Consider the following 18,093-nt stretch of genomic DNA (forward strand, 5'->3'; position numbering starts at 1 on the left):
CTAAATGCACTCTCCGATGCAACAGTAGAAATTGGCACATTCAGCACATCTCGAGCCATAGCAAAAAGAACAGGAAATTGCTTTCCATTCTCATGCCACCATCCCAACGGTGAAAATTCCTTTGTGCGAGGCTCTTTTTGCTTCTGCAAGTAGAATTGAAGTTCATCAATGTTCCTGCTACTAGTTTGAGTGTTAGAAAATGTAGAAAAAATATTAAAAATATCAAGGCTTTCTTCATCAGCCACAATAGCAGAAGTGGTACAGTGCATAGTGGGATTACATTGCCTACAACACGAGCAGCATCATCAATTACATTTGCATCATTTAGCTTGTTCATAGAGACATATAAATCTGGGGTTTCAGTTGGTCCAATCTCCATATAAGTATATAAAGCATTCATTAATTGGTGACAATCAGACATCTTAATAGAAGGATTTAAAACTGCACCAATTAAGTAAATCGGAGGAATTGAAAAGAAATATTTTTTGAATTTTGCTTGCATTTTTTTAACAACATCCTTATATTTTTCTTTCTTCTTAAATTCAGAGAGTAGAAAAGAAATTTCAGCTATATGTACTAAAGCCATCGTAACGGTAGGGTAATATGCTCCAGAAAACTCAACAGTAGCTGTATAAAATTTATGTAAAAAATTTAACAAACTCACTAATGACCTCCCAAGTACTAGTTGTTAACATACAATTTGGATCAGTACAATGCGCATTAGCAACTTCAGTTATTGGGAATCTATATTTGTAGCAATATATATATATATATATATAATTCCATCTTGTAACAATTTCGTCTAGCATGAATCTGGGTTTAAGGTTATACTAGACACACTTATTCTTAAATTCCTTTATTCTAGATTGTCTATTATTTCCTTGAATAACACCAACTGCTCTTCTAACATGAGTAATCTCAGTTGAAAATAAATCAAGGTCACTTTTAACAATTAAATTATAAACATGACATGCACACCTAACATGAAAAATTTCATCAAGAGGTGGTTGCAAATGCAGTTTTAATATTGAAATTGCGGTATTATTGTTAGAAGCATTACCAAAAGACATACACAATACTTTTTGCTTTAGATTATAAAATTCAACAACTTCACAAATAGTACTACTTATAAACGCAGCAGTATGACTCTGATCTTCATCATATTTAAAAGCGATAATACGTTTTTGCATACAAGTAGTATCATCTATCCAATGACAAATAATTGTCAAATAATCATTTCCATTAACAGCATGGCCAATATCAGAAGTTAGAGAAACTCTAAAAGGAAGGTGACTAAACAAATAATGTATGTATGTTTGATATTGTCCATGAAGTCTAAAGATATCAGCTCTACAAGTACTTCTAGGGATACTTTTAAATAAAAGATTGTAAATCCTTTGAATATACATAATAAGATATGATGAAGAAGCAAAAGAAAAAGATAGACAACCCAAAGCAATCAATTTTGCTAACTCCTCACGATCCTTCATTTTATCATATTTCACTAGACCTCCAGTAGTAGGGTTAATAGTTGTTTGATTTCCATCACCATCAGCGCATCATTCTATGGGATGCTCAGTTCTCATATGTTTACTAAGCGTCCTAGTCCCCCCCCCCCCTAAATTTCCTCCAGTCAAATGTTTAAATCACATTTACAAATTTTGCATTTAACTCTATCAGTACCTTCTATTATTTCAAAAAAATTCCAAACCTTACTTCTTTTTCTACGATTAGTAGTCGGAGCCACAGGTGGTCTACTACTAGTGCCACGACCACTACCCCTTGTAGAAACTCCAACACTACCAGCTCCAGCATTAGTAGGTGTAGCTGGTGTCTCATCTTCCATTCCTATTTCATTATCTTCTATTCCAAAATCTTCTTGTAATTGTTCATAATCTATATCTATATTATCATTAGGCGATGTTTCGGAAACATGTGAAAATGATAATGGGTTATTACTATTATTACCAGATGCTGAAGGACTGCCTCTTTTTTTATTTCCCCTACCAGTAACTCTTTTACACGCTCTTTTAGCAGCATTAAACATATTGTAAAAAATTAAAGTATAAGCTAAAATTAAATATTCAATTAAAATAGTAAATAAAAGAAAGAGTTGGAGGGAGTGCACCGAATTCGACAATAAATTGAGCACTTGATTACGCAATTCTGATGTTACCACGAACAAACGTCAAACAAGTATTTCAATTTTGAACTTCAATTGTTCAAACTTCAAATTTCGAATGATAAAACACGATAAATTAAATTGAAGAAAAGAGAGCCAAATAAAATTAGAAGATGAATTGAAGACTTGAAGTCTTGCAAATTGGAGAATGAGAGAACGAGAGAAATTGAGATTGAGAAATGAGTATTGAGTGAAGAAATGAAGAAGAGGGGGGGGGAGTATTTATAGTTTTAGAGAAGGTTAGTTTTGTAAATTGAAAATGGGTTAAAAATTAAAAAAAAAAAACGCTATTTGTGCAATTTTTCCGTTGGCCAACGGACCAAGAATTGGTCTGACCGTTGCCAACGGTCAGTGGGGCCCACCTATTTCGAAAATTAAAAAAAAACAAAAAAAAATTCTAGCTGTTGTACCGGGCCGGGCTGGTTAACCCGACAAGGGTAATTGTTCATTGGACCGGGTTCAACTGGTCCGGTTACCCATTTTAAAATTCTAAACGGACCAACCCCCTCTACCCCTCCTACCCAGCCTAGCCCCCTTTAACCGGGCCGGGCCGGTCCGGAACCGGGTCAACCCGGCCCGTTTAACACCTATAATCACAACTAATCTATATTATATTAAAAGCACGAAAGCCTTTAGCGAAATGTCGTTTGCCTTTTTTACCCTTTAAAAATAGGTTATATATTGGATATAATCGTATTTTAGTTATTCTCCTAATATTTAGGATTTTAAAATAATCTAAAATTATAGTTATTAAATCTTACCTTATTCGAACTACATATGTATAGAAAGACCTAATTATTAGGAATTCAAAACCAAATAGAAAATTAATTATAAATGTTTTGCTTATTTGAATTATATAAAGTAATTATGACTTTTTTCATATATGTCTTAGATAAAGTGCATATAAACGTACGTTAGAAATCTGCTAATGAAACTGTAGATCTTATTTTAAGTCTTCAAAAATTGAAGATTAGAATTTGGAAGCTTTTGCAAAGACTTAAAGATATATCTAACATATGAGCTCAATCTAATGAAACATTTAAAAGAGAAAAAGAAAACATAGATAAAGAAGGTATAAATCGATATTCTTTATTGAGTCAGTTATATAAAATCAATATTTTTTCAAAAATAAATTACACTTACTTTATAATTTAAATATCGTTTATATGATTTTGTAAAAACTTTATACTCATTTAGATAGGCTACACGCGCAACGCGCGTACCATAAGACTAGTATACACTAAATATACATTGAGTGGATGATTATTTTAGTTATACTCTCTCAGTAGAAAATTTCAACTTGATTTTTCTCTTTCTCTATCCCCAAATAGCACCAACCACCAAAGGCAAGCCACCGTCTGGACGTCGGCTAATGCAAGGTCGGCACACAAATTCTTTGAATAAAAAAGCTTTAAGGATAGTATATTTTAAGCAATCTGCAGCTGTATATGAAGAGTTGGCGCCAGCAATTCTTGACGGTTGAAACATTTAATATAACCCCATAACTTTATTTCTTTCCAAAATAACAAGAATGATAAAATCTTGAAGATACTTTCTTTTTAAAAAAATAAGACTGGTTTTAATACAGTTCGCGTACAACTCAACTATTTTATTGAATACATGTTGTCGGTAGTTCGCGTACAACTCAACTATTTTATTGAATACACGTTGTCGGTACTGAAGGAGAGCCTTGGAGCAACGATGAAGTTGTCTCCATGTAACCTATAGATCAAAAGATCGAGTCGTGGCAGCCACAAATGCTTGCATTAGGTAGGTTGTCTACATCACACCCCTTGGGATGCGACCCTTCTCTAGACCCAACGTGAACACGGGATGCCTTGTGCATAGATTGCAACTCTAATGTTTGCATTAGGATAGGTTGTCTACATCACCTCCCTTGGGGGTGCAGCCCTTACCCAGATCCTGCGTGATCGATCGCGGGATGCCTTGTGTACCGAGCTGCCTTCTTTACTTGCTGCAAGTATTGAATAACTCCAGCGCCGAGACTTCGGCAGATTGAAAAGATCACCTGGCATTTTGTCTCCACTGAAATTTAAATCTGGTCTCATGATTTTCACCCACTTCAATGGCGCCATGGCGGTTAAGCCACACCTATTGGTGCTGCCGTTCATTCTTTCTTCACAAGGATAAAGCAAAGATACATTCTAATAAGCAAAAACATGCAAGCAAAAGCCCAGATTCAGCTTAACTAATTCTGAAAGTCTCATGCTTCATAATATTGGAAAGTACATCCAATAAAAGTTCAATCACGAACAAACTAAGCGCCAAACCTTCATTGTTTATATATTAAGGGAAAGGCCTTTGCCATGTAAATTTACAAAGCTAGAAACAACCTCAGCTAATTCTATACATTTATCAAATAACAAGACATTTAATTTATAGCGTGGACTCTGATATATCGAATGAGATCCAAGTTTTCCTGGCAAAATAGAAAAATGGTCATCGCTTACTGACCTGAAAGAATGTTCAGAAGCTTAAAGTTACATTCCTGCATCTCATGATTTTCACCCACTTCAATGGCGCCATGGCGGTTAAGCCACACCTATTGGTGCTGCCGTTCATTCTTTCTTCACAAGGATAAAGCAAAGATACATTCTAATAAGCAAAAACATGCAAGCAAAAGCCCAGATTCAGCTTAACTAATTCTGAAAGTCTCATGCTTCATAATATTGGAAAGTACATCCAATAAAAGTTCAATCACGAACAAACTAAGCGCCAAACCTTCATTGTTTATATATTAAGGGAAAGGCCTTTGCCATGTAAATTTACAAAGCTAGAAACAACCTCAGCTAATTCTATACATTTATCAAATAACAAGACATTTAATTTATAGCGTGGACTCTGATATATCGAATGAGATCCAAGTTTTCCTGGCAAAATAGAAAATTGGTCATCGCTTACTGACCTGAAAGAATGTTCAGAAGCTTAAAGTTACATTCCTGCAGTACTCGTCACCCTTTTAACGAATAAAGAATCTCATGGAATATGATCGCCAGAGTAGCTCGAATCAGCAGCAACTGAGAAAAACCAGGCGGAGACATCTTCTGATTTGCTTCTGAAGAGAAGCATTTTGCCATGGACCGGTTTCTAAACTCCAACCATTCAAAGCCAAAATCACTCATCCAAGTAATCATCATTAAACATCATTCTAGCACTTGCACATTCCTCGATTGCTTTTGCATTCACTTCCCTTCCGTACCTCCATATGTAGTTCAGACCGACGAGCAGCTCTGTAATTGCTGATTCTGTCTTTTCTTGATTTGCATAATAAAGGGTTTGTACGAGCAGCACATTCGTTCTTGAAACAAAGTTCTGATGCTCAAAGCTCCGCTCAGATTGCCATCTTATCATGTTATGAGCAAGCGGAGCGAGCCATTCTAGAATCCCCAGCATTGCTTCATTCCATTCTCCAGCAAGAACCGTATCATAAACTGATGACGTCAAGCTCTTGGCAAATGGCTTTAGTTTCGACCTGAGGGCTCCTCTTAAACTAGCCGGTAGCATGTTGTACAGGTCCTCTCTTGCATCATGTCCAATCAAGTGAGGAGATGCCACTAGTTTCTCAATCACGATAATGACATTTGCATAATGCAGTGCTAAGGCAGCAGCTCCAAGAGTTTCTGGAGGAGCGTTTAACAACCTTTTTTTCGCATTATAACTTGTCAGATAAGAGCAAGTTGAATAGCTATCGGCATGTCCATTTACATTAGCTCCTTTCGTTGCACTGAGAAAACCAGAATGAAATCCTTGTGGATCTAGATAGCAATTACCTACAGGAGAACCGTTCCCGATCATCATGCGGCCTTTTAGAGGACCTGTAGAGGTCGGTCGAGAATGCTTTTGATTTGGACCTTTTCCGTGTAAATTTCCTGAACGATCACGAGATTTCCACCACCTCATGCCGGATTTATTGAATAGAGGGAGCGGCCCAGATTTTGTTGTTGACCTTCCCAGAGGACCCGAATAGAAGCCAACAGAAGAATGTCTTCCAGGGACCGGGCTTCCTGTTGCAGTTGAACTTTTCAAGGGACCTGAATAAGAATTGTTAACGTTTCTTGTGCTTGAGATTGGGCCAGATTTGGAAAGGATATTTTCTACTGGTTCTGAGGAAAATCTAGTCAAGCCTGTTTCAGACGGGTGAACAGTTGATTGGGCATAAGCAACTGAGTGGCTACGATGGATTTGATCAGAATCTAGTTCTCTTGATGCTTTAGCCCTCTCATCCGCAGGATCAACTCCAAACACATGCCCGATCCTACTAAATATAGTAAATAGGGATCTTGCCAGAAGACGGACTGTATAATCATAGGTTCTATTCCAAATAGAAACATCCTTAAGATGCTTCACCTCCTGCTGCTTCCACGCAAGCTTCTTCTCGTATTCAACCAGAGTAATGCTATCTGCATCATCATTTCCCTTCAATCTCCTCAATGTCTGTTCAAGATCAGAAAGATTCTCCATTTCTTGATATAAATTTGCATTAATCACAATAAATCGTTCCATCTTTTTAACTTTCCTATCCATCTTCTTCCACGAAAGTTGCCACCCGTACGGATCAGCACCAACTTTTAGCAGATCATTAAAGGCTTGCTCGAAACTCTTCAAGAAAGGGTCGTTGCATTTTTTGGCAAGCCTAGAAACAGCAATTGCGACATGTACTAAGTTTTCAACCAACTCTGTACACATCAACCTTGCGATATAGGAATCATCTTCGGAAACTAGCTTTTTGATACCAACCGAGTTCATTGCCTCATCCCTCAATCTAGCCACCTGCTTATCACTCAGAGACTGCCATACATGAACCAGTTTAGACATTAAGCTTGCCACTTCAAATGCTAGAACGCCTACTAGCACCTTTTGATGACCACCACCCTCATACTTTTTAGAATTTTTCCAGAAATTGCGAAACCAAGATTCAGCAACCATCTCTCGTATCAAAAGCGAATCTTCAAGAATGATCTGAAAATCAAATTCCCCAGCAACTTAATTCTGGATAATAAACAATACAACAAACAAAGAAGTTAGAACAGCATGTGAATTAAAATGACACAATGAAAAATCTAACTACTTTAAACACTATGTTGGATCCATAACTAATAGTTTCTGAAAATTTTGAAGAAAATAGCAATCAAAAGGAAGTATTTAAACGACAAATACCTAGACTTTTAGGTGCAGCTAAGCATAAATCTTTTACTTTCTACTCCAAGATTTCATTTTCCATTTTAAAGTCTTTACCTTTTAACTTGGTATGCAAAGAAAAGGTAAATCTTTTATTTCCTTTTCTTCTTCTTTTCCATAATCTATGCAACTTTAATCACTATCCGTTAAACCAAAAATTATTCCATAAGTATATTCAAACGGAACCCAAATCAAGCTCCTTTTTTAAAAAAGGAAAAAAAAAACATGAAGAGAAACATTTTACAACATCCCAAAAGACAAACATCAAGTAAAATCCAATTACAACAAGAAAAATAAAAAGAGAAAACAAGAACCAAAAAAGGAAATTACTTTACAAAAAAATCCATATAGAGCTATAAACTCAAAATTCTTCAAAATCAGAAATAAACTAAAAAAGACTCCATTTTTGACACAGAAATCTCAAACCCAAAAAGGGAAAAGAAAAAGAAAAAAAGGAAGCTACTTTCCAAAACAAACAAGTTTAAACTAGTCAAAACCCTTCAAAATTAGAAAAGAAACTACAAAAAAATCCATTTTTTACACAAAAAAGGCAACCCCAAAAAAAAATATATCACAAAAACAAACAAGTATTAAACTCAAAAACCTTCAAAATGAGAAAGAAAACTACAAAAAGATTCAATTTTTAACACAAAAAATGCAACCCACAATAAGAAATCAAGAAAGCTGAAAACTCACCGATTATCTGAGAAGAAAATTATAGGATTACTGAAAATAAGCACAAATCACGAGGGAGTTCTTCTTTAGTGTTTTGTTGGGGGTGGGAAGGGGGGTGTTGAAAAAAAGGGAAGAAAAGGAAGAGAAGAGGAAGCTGCAGTGGAGACTATGAGTCCACATGCAAGAAAGTGGAAAATTTTGTAAGAAAAAGTGGAGAAAAAAACGAGTGAAATTTATGGCCACATTTATTATATTTTTGCATTTGTAGCCCCCAACTTATTCCTATTTATTGTTCTCTCTTTCCACCAGCCCTCATTTAATTTGTTTGATTTTATGGTACTAACTACTACTAACACACTTTTCCTTTTGTTTTCAAATCTTTAAATTCCAATTTTTGAAAAGTGTAAAATCATTTACTTTGTTGTTTTCCTTTTTTATACTGTACTACCTTTGTCAAACGAGTCAAAGAGAAGAAAATTTATTTTGTCAAGTGAAAACAACTGGTCCAATATCATCAAGTTTGTACTTTAATGTTTTGACAATAATCTTGAAACGAGCTCTCATTACTCAAAAGAGCAGAAATATCAGTATATACACTTCTTAGTCATGTAGGGGTGTCAAATAGCGGGTTTTGACTGATTTTGGATGGGTTGAAATTGATTGAGTCAATAAATGGGCGCGGGTCATTGACGGGCAGGCCAATAATCCGCCTAAAATTAACTTGGGCTGAGATGAGCGGGGTTAAGTTGGATTAAAATTTGGATCATAGTTCAACCCGTTCAACTCTTAACAAGTTTTAATTAATGAGTATTATTTTTTTATGAATTGTTTAATTATCAAATAAAATTTTTTCTTTCTTTTTTATGGTTATACATAACATGTAAAACCAAAAAAAAATATTTTTAATATATTTTAGCAAAGTTACTTATAGATCAACTTAGGCTAAAAATCAACCTGATTTTAGATGGGTTAGATCAAGATGAGTTGAGTTCAACAAATAAGCGGGTCGATAACAGTCAAAACTTAGGCGGTTTGGATGGATCAAATGTATTTGGGCTCAAATTGATACCCATATAACCATGCATCGTATTAAAGGAAAGATATCTTTGTTTGATGGAAAAGGGAGCCTTGGAACAACGGTAAAGTTATTTGTGTAACCATAAAAACAATCACTAATACACTATTTGCATTAGAATAAGCTGTGTACATTACACTGTTTGAAGTGTGACCCTTCCCCGAACCCTATGTGAACACGGAATGCTTTGTTATCCTTTTTCTTTTCTTTTTTTTTTATCTTTGTTTGATGGAAGACATTTTAAGTTTTGAATCCAAAATTGACTATTACAAAATATGACTATAATTTTCAAATGATGGAAGGCATTTTAAGTTTTGAATTCAAAATTGACTCTAAACAAATTATAGTTGACAGACGCCTTATTTAGGTCATCGAAGTAAAGTATATTCGTGATTTGAATTTTATGGATTTCTATAATATCCCAAATTAATATAATAATAACTGAATTTGCTGGCAAATATTTATTGTTATTTAATAATTTTTTTAACACATATACATAATTTGAGCAAAAGTTAATAATTTTTATCTGTAGATGCAATCACATGATCACATATATTACATGCTAGATCCGCACATCTAATAATAAGTATAAAAGAATTACTTTTACTGTCGAATACGAATCTTGAATATTGAACCTTAAGTATAAAAAAATAAAATAATAAAATAAAAATTGAGGTTTGTAGTATGATTATCTTTTGCCATGTTTATATTGCATTAACTTGAATATTAAATCAGAAGCTGGCAAACTGTTTGATAGGTTTTTCAATTCTTAATTAACGACAACAATAACAATCTTAGTTAATTTTACAAGGGACCTTTTTTATTCTTAATCATGTTCTAGATTTATTTTGTAGTTAATTTCTATTGATTTTAATAGTTTCATTTGTACATAATTTAAAGGATTTAAGTTATATACACTGAATATACAGAAAATTTACATTATCAATGTAGTTTAATTTATTAGGTCATCAATTAATACTTCCTCCATTTCAAGTTATGTGAACCCATTTAACCGGGCATGAAGTTTAAGAAAAGAGAGAAGACTTTTGATCTTGTGGTGTAAAATGAGGCACATATATTTTGTGTGGCAATAAATCATTGTGTAAAGGTAAATTGTTTCTAAATAAGGAAAGGGATTATTCTTTTTGGCACGGACTAAAAAGGAAATAGGTTCACATAAATTGAAACGGAGGGAGTATTTATTATAAAAATTTACTTACAATTACTTTATAAATGACTTATATATTTAAATATTTTTACACTATCACTCTATAAAAGTAGAAATGCAAAAAATAGAGAATGACTTGAATTGAGAGACTAAAAAAGGAAAAACAAAGAAGTAGAAGGGGCAAGAAATGCAATAAATAGGTGTAGACAGATTTGTCTCAATCATTATAGACGACCACGCGGAGAAAACAGTGTATTACTGTTTTGACCTTCGGGTCAAATCGTGGGGACCCATTTACGACAAAACATGACCCACCCACTCAATCTGGTTTGACCCGACTCCTCCTTTTTAGCTGCTCACTTTACCTGTCTTCTTTTTGCCCTTTCTTTTCATATATTTATTTATCTGTTTTTTTAAACTTTTATGTTTAAAGGAATCTTCTAAATTTATAGGGACTAACAATATATAAATTTCTGAGCTCGAGAAAATTTATTTATTTAATAATTAAATGGGCGTCATATACTCCAACTGACTGTTTGTTTGGTTAAGTGTTGCTTTTGTAAATCAATTTTTTTTAAAGTATGTGTCTTGGGACTACACACAAGTTTTACTACTTTGATTCTAAGATAACCAATGACTATTTAGCAGTTTTCAGACTGTTGTTACTAAAGTAAGGGGTCGCTTGGAACAAGGAATAAAGATAATAATTTTAGGATAAAATTGGTGATTGTATTTTCTTGTGTTTGATTTTATGTATTATTAGTTGATCTTGGAATAAATTTTACATAAAAATGAAGTGATTAGCTAATCCCATGAAATATTTCACCCCATGAGATATTATAATTTATCGCACCATTGTACCACACGATCCCTAGTAATTCTCTGATTTTAGCCACATATCTTGTGTTCGAACTTTAAAAATGAAAATAGCTCTAATAGAATATTTTTTATTTAATGGCTTTTTAGCGGCGCAAATAGGAATTAGTCAAAACTGCATGATATAGGTACTGAACACCAGGCGAGAAATCAAGAAAAAAAATAATCTTCGCTCTACAACATATTATAATAAAAATAAGCAAATGAAGGAAACAAGTGAAAACAAATTACATATTGTGTTGTTTACCAAAAGTATTAGAAATAAATAAATGAGCTAAAGATACGATATTGTTTTTTAAGGGATATAGGACATTAATTTGAACCCCATGAGAATTTAAAGAAAAGAAAAAAGGCTGGCAAAAGAATGTTTTATATTTCCAAGTTCCAACTGATGGACTATTCTTCCAACCATGTACTAGCGGTCCGCGTAAGAAGAATTATATTCAACTATTTTGTATTATTTGTTACATAATGTGATTATGAATTGAATTTAAAATGTTAATTTGACTACTTATTATATTAAAATTAACAAAAAATATTAATACTGCCAAGGCATTAAATTGATAAAAAGAAATTGTGTTTAAATTTAATTTATTAAATAAAATCAATCTTGAAACGTGTTTGTAGGATTTGAAGAATAAGTCGAATTACCATCTAATCCATTCACTGTGCTGTCAAGGAAATAATAAATATTCTATGGCCACTTAAATAGAAAAAAAAGCTCTACAACGATAAAATTTTAATGTGTTATTTTTTGTTAATCTCCAATGAAAAAGTCATATAACTTCATTGTTATACATAACAAGAGTAGAAGGAACTAGGATTACAATTATATCACTTAAATTAACCAAATAAGTGACTAGTTTGGGAGGAATATTATATAGTTGTGATATTATCATATCTCATCAAGATTTCTTGATAGTTTCCACAAAATTGGTAAGTTTTGGGAATTTGAATCCTACTATTTTACGTCTTTTTTATATGTTTTTATTAAATTAATATTCAATGTAATTATTAGATGGATATAGGATGTAACTTCATATTTTAGGGTATATTATGTAAAAGCCTCTTATTGATGGTATAATTATATTTTATTCTTTCTCCTTTTATAATCATTTGGCTGGGTACTCATCAGTATGGCTGTCCAATGAGACGGGACGAGACCAAATTAACGGGACGGGACGACATTTAGGCGGGATGGAGGCGGGACGGGACGAAACGGGATGGGACAAACGGGACGAAACGTTCGTCCCATCCCGTCCCGCTAACAAACGGGATGGGACGGGATGAGACGGGACGGAACGGGACGGGTTTGTGAGCCTTAAGTGTATTTTTTTTATAAAAAAACGTCTAGTTTTTGAAATTTACTATGTTTTTAAAGTTTGCAACGGCTAGATTTTTGACTTATTTAATAAACTTAAATGTTACTATGTTAAAATAAAAATTAGAAAACTAAGTAAAGAATTATAAAATATTAAAACAAAAGACTTGTAATGAAATATTCTAGTAATTATAAATTTATAATAGAGTTATAATTTATTTAATATAATTTCAAAGTATTAACTATTAAGTAACTAAGACAATTCATAAATAAAATTCAACGCTTAGAGCCTTTTATTTTATTAATAGAACTTTCAAATCTCAAATACAAATATAATTCTTTTGAAGAGCACCTAATCTACGCAGTCACCTTCTAGGAAGGGTTCTGTTTGAACTAGGCCTCTTAGTAGCCAATTACAAATTATCATACTAATATTTATAAGCTCCTATATAGCTTCTTTGTAACTTATCCATAATATCTCTCGGACATTCTGCTGGAATTGGCAATGTTGATTGATGTTCCATGAGCTCCATGTCGTCATCGCTCCCAGTGGTTAGTATCTCATTGTATTCTTCTTCTTCCCTAGTGGTTAATTTTTCAAAACTAAGATTTCTTCTTTCTGTATTAATCCAATCTCTGAATAATACGGAAATCTCTAGACTGTCCTCCGCTAATGAATGTCTATGATCTCCAATTTGAAATCTTGCCGCGCTAAAAGCACTCTCCGATGCTACTGATGATGCTTGAATAGCCCGGATATCTCGGACCATAATTGAAAGTGTTGGAAAAGTCTTGTCACGCTCCCTCCACCATGACAAAAGTTGTTTCTTGCCTTCTTCGTCTTTAATATTTTCCAATCCTTGATTAAGATAAGAATCAAGTTCATCATCAATAGAGGAATCAAAACCTGTTATATCATCCATATCTTCCCATAAAACTTCTGCTCTAGACTTAGAAGTAGAAGGAGCAGTTTCACAACCAGTTGTATCCATAGATTTATATTTATCAAACATTGATCTAGCATAAGAATATATGCTAGCTTGGCAGTTTTCGAGAGATGGTTGTTCATTTTCTTGAATTTCTAAATTCTCATAAATTTTACGAACAAGTCCCTTTGCACCTCTTAGTTTTAAAGATGGGTTAAGTAGAGTAGAAATTAAATAAACTTCGGGAATAGGGAAAAAATACTTTTTAAATTTTTAAATTATTTCTTTAATGGTCGGTGCATAAGTTGGATTTTTTTATACTTACCAAATACAACAGAAATTCCACAAATATACCACAATATTTGTGTAACAATAGGATAATATATACCAGAAATTTGTTTTGTAGCATAATAAAAATTTTCTAAAAATTTAGTAAGCTCTTTGATCTAATCCCAATCAGAATCAACAATTTGATCAACATGGTGAGCATTATGCATATTAAATACTTTTTGGATAGGCATCCGATAATCATAAGTAACTTTAAGCATTTCATAAGTAGAATTCCACCTAGTACAAACATCTTTTAGAACTTTTCTAAATGGAAGGTTAGCACTAGCACATTGTTGAGCAAATTCACGAATTCTACTTTGTTTATGAGCACGAAAAATATAGCCACAAGCATGTTGTATTTTACTACAAGCATCAGAAAATAAATTAAGACCATCTTTTACAACCAAGTTAAAAATATGACATGCACATCTAAATATTTGCTTACATTTTTCACATATAGCACGATGATTGACTTTATCATGTTTAAAAAATTTCCATACAAGTGATGTTTTGGGACGTTCAGCCTTAGGTTTACCCCTTACAGGGGGTACAGGGGGTAAAGCACCAGACTGAGATTGACTCTGAGTTGGAGCTTGTGTTGCGGGACTAGTGGGTGTTTCATCTAATTCTTCTTCCTCATTTTCTTCATCCTCAAAAAAATATCATTGCCAAATTGTCTTTGTAAAGTTTCATGATCTAATTGTTCTCCGACATGAACATCATAAAATGTGGAGGGTTGGGAAAATGAAGTTTCATCAACATGAGTCATTTCATCAATATGCTTTCTAATTCTAGGTCTAGGAGAAGGGTTAAGATTAGGATTACTACTACTTTCACATTTACTATTTTTTTTACTGCTTTTTTTAAAAATACCAAATACATTTTTAGGTGTCATAATTTAAATACGAAATTAAATTAAAAAAACTAACACAAATATTAAACACACAAATAAAATACGAAAATTAACACGTAAAGTAAACACAAAAATTAAGCACTAAAATGATACGCAAAAATTATATATTAAAATTAGGAGATGGAACGAGTGCACCGTGCTTAAATATTGAAACTTGAAGAAATTGCCCAAAATATTGTTCCAAATACTTGACGAATTAATTTGAAGCTTGAAAGTTGCTCCAAAAAATTTGCCCAAATACTTGAAAATTCAAACTTGAAAGTTATCACTTGATAGTTGATAGTTGATAGTTGATACTTGATAGTAACAAAATTGAGAGAATAATATAGAATATAGATAGAATATTAGAATGTAAGAGATTTGAGAGAGAAGATTGATTTTTTGTGGGAAAAAATGAAGAAGAATGGGGGTATTTATAGTAGAAAATAGGGCAAAAGTATAATTTAATAAACTTAGGGGTTATATTAAAAGTTTGGGGGGGTTAGGGGTGTTTCGGGGGTGGGGGGGTGGGTAGGGGCTGTTTGGACCGTTGGCAACAACTATTTTTGCAATTTAAGTCGTTGCCCAACGGCTAGTTTTTTTTAAAAAAAAAAAACTGGCGGGACGGGACGGGACGCGGGACGGACGGGACGGGACGAAATGGTCGTCCCGTCCAATCCCGTGTCCCGTTTAACATTGGCCCATCCCATTTAACTTGAAGCGGGACGGGACGGGATACGAGACGAGACGGGACGTCCCGTCCCGTTGGACAGCCATACTCATCAGTGGACAAATTCAAATTTGCGTCGCATAAGATTTAAAAGGAAAACCCTCCCTACAAGAATTCTTTTCATTCTTAGAATTTGAGCTCGAAACTTTTAAGATGCTTTATGCCCTATTCATATTTGTCAAAATAATTTTTGTTTAAGAAAACTATTTGGGAGCCAAATTTCTTAATCATTGTAGTTTTCAATAATTAGGGGCGGAGCTAGAATGTCGGGAGCAGGTTCAGTTGAATCTAACACTTTGGTTCGAACTCTGTATTTATTTTAAGAAATTCACTGAATAAATATAAATTATAAATTTAGAACCCATTAACTTAAAACGAGAATCTCGAATTCATAAGCTTGAAATCATGATTCCGCCAGTGTCGATAACTCTTAAGTAAAAGAAAGTGACATGTTCTTTGTCTTTCTTCTGTTCATTTTCATGTATAATGTGTTCATGACTTCATGTGAATCCCAATGACTTCCAAGAGAGGGATATTAATCCAAACACGGAATTTCCATTTTCTTATATATCATGATTGTAAAGCAATTAATTGATTCCTAAGCTAAAATATGGACTTTAATAGCCTAGTGTAGTGGTCAGTCTCCAAGTAATAGTGATAGAAAATCATGAATGATTGAATTGAATGAAAATAGGGCCAAAATTGCATGTGTGATTAAGAAGAAAGCAAAGCGAAAAAAGGCAAAAACATTAGGAAAGCGATATTATTAGGTCTTATGCATCTAAAATGCAATCTTTTAAATGAAGAAAGTGACAGAAAGTTATAAGAAAGTGATTGAACTTATAATACTACAATTAGTCAAAAATGTACTGCAATTTGTTCCAACCTTGATTACCTCTATTTTGCTTTTCATAGAAACCAATTAGGAGTATAATCAAAATCGAGAAGAAAATGGTACTATCAACTAGAAAATTGTGCGTTCATATTGGAGCGACAAAAAAATAGCGATCTGTATACAAATAACCTGCATTCATTGTTTATTTTTGCTAGTCAATATATATAAATTGTTTGCCTTTTTTAGTTAATATACATAGATTATACATTGATATATAGGTAATACATATGTTATACATGAATTATAAATATATTATACATTCGTCGACTAATTTTAATATAAATAGTTGGGTGGTGAATGGGGGTTGGTCCAAGAGATTAATATCATATTCGGAATTTCTATCCAAATCTGTGTGGGGAGGATTTGGAGTGAAAATAACACGGGCTAACCAGTTTTCGGAATGGTAATTGAAAAATGGCTAGCGTTTGCAAAACCATTGAAAAATAGTCACTGTTTTGCTGAAAGACAGAAAGTTCCAGGATAATATGCTGGATTATGGAGTTCCTGCGTATAAATTTCCAGCATATTATGTTGGAGCTCCAACACATGGAAAATTCCAGCATAATGTGCTGGATTATGAAGCTCATGTGTACAAACTTGAAAAAACTTACCCGCACTTGGTGTATACACCAAGCCAATAATTAAATGACATTTGCCACCTTATTTAATTATAAAATAGTAAGTAGTATTTAACTATAGTTAACTCCATCTAATTTTTATATAATAATAATAATAATAATAATAATAATAATAATAATAATAATAATAATAATATAATCTTTAATGTTTTCAAGCTATTCTGTTGTTACACGGCAAATATCGTAAGGGAGCAAATTAATGCCAACAAATTTCTCAATAACAGAGGCGGATCTAGGATTTAAACTCTATGGGTTCAATCTTTAATGTCTTTAGTATTGAACTCATAGTATATATTTAAAGTTATTAGTTCATATCCACTATTTTCGTAATTTTAATAAATTTTTATATATAAATTTATGCTCCGTGTTGAAAGTATTGGGTCCAGTTGAACCTGGCAATCGCTTGCTGCATCCGCCCCTGCTCATTAACCACTCAAATTCTCCTCCTTTCTTCTAAAATAAATTTTTGCTGCAAATACACCCTCATTGATTTTTCCAGGATCTTATAAAGCCAAAAACATACTAGCTTCCACCTTTCCACACTAACAGCTTGTTTGGATGGTTGTTACCCATTGTATTGTATCGTATTATTACCTTAAATTTGATGTTTGTTTTAATTGTTACTTAAATTTTATTGTATCTGTGATGACCCGTTTTGAAAGTAAATTCTGTGATCTCAGGCCTTAAAATCCTCCTTTTATCTCATCTCGATTTGCGTGCACAGTCTGGAGACGTTGCCGAAAAGCTTTTATGTGAAAACTAAGTGAAATAAGGAAATTTGCTTTTAAAATTGAATAAAATTGACTCTGGTCAACATTCTTGGTAAACGAACCCGGACCCGTGATTTAACGGTCTCATAGGGTCCGTAATAAAATTTGGGATTTGGGCATATGCCCGGAACCGAATTCCGAGGTCCCAAGCCCGAAAAATGAATTTTTAAAGAAAATTATTTTGTGAAATATATAAGAGTTTTTGGAAATGAAAGATGTTTGAAATTGACGGTATCGGACCCGTATTTTGATTCCGGAGCCCGGTACAAGTTTGAAATAATAATTAGGTTGAATCTATAAAATTTGATAAAGATCGAATTTGGTTTGGTATAAAACGGACTTAAAGTTGAGAAATTGGAAATTTTGATGTTCTTGAATGATTTCATAAATTTGGGGTTTAATTCATAGTTGTTGAT

General features: G+C 33.3%; 1 protein-coding gene across 5 annotated transcripts; it reads right to left on the reverse strand.

Moving 5' to 3' along the window:
* Window positions 1–3,714: 3,714 nt before the first annotated feature.
* LOC104250092 (uncharacterized) lies at window positions 3,715–8,268 on the reverse strand. Of its 5 annotated transcripts, XR_011399955.1 has the most exons (4): window positions 8,078–8,268; window positions 5,109–7,192; window positions 4,658–4,770; window positions 3,715–4,319 (listed from the first exon to the last, which is right to left on the reverse strand). XR_011399955.1 is itself a non-coding variant. In XM_070145614.1 (2 exons), the coding sequence occupies exon 2, from the start codon at window positions 7,127–7,129 to the stop codon at window positions 5,318–5,320; it is 1,812 nt and encodes a 603-aa protein (XP_070001715.1). In that variant the 5' UTR covers window positions 7,130–7,192; window positions 8,078–8,268; the 3' UTR covers window positions 4,393–5,317. The 5 variants fall into 5 exon arrangements, 2 of the variants coding, with proteins under 2 accessions (XP_070001715.1, XP_070001717.1); XR_011399954.1 differs by lacking the exon at window positions 3,715–4,319 and having other exon boundaries at window positions 4,393–4,770; XR_011399953.1 differs by lacking the exon at window positions 3,715–4,319 and having other exon boundaries at window positions 4,393–4,798.
* Window positions 8,269–18,093: the final 9,825 nt, after the last annotated feature.

Source organism: Nicotiana sylvestris, chromosome 5 (assembly GCF_000393655.2).
Source record: "Nicotiana sylvestris chromosome 5, ASM39365v2, whole genome shotgun sequence".
Classification (NCBI taxonomy): Eukaryota; Viridiplantae; Streptophyta; class Magnoliopsida; order Solanales; family Solanaceae; genus Nicotiana; species Nicotiana sylvestris.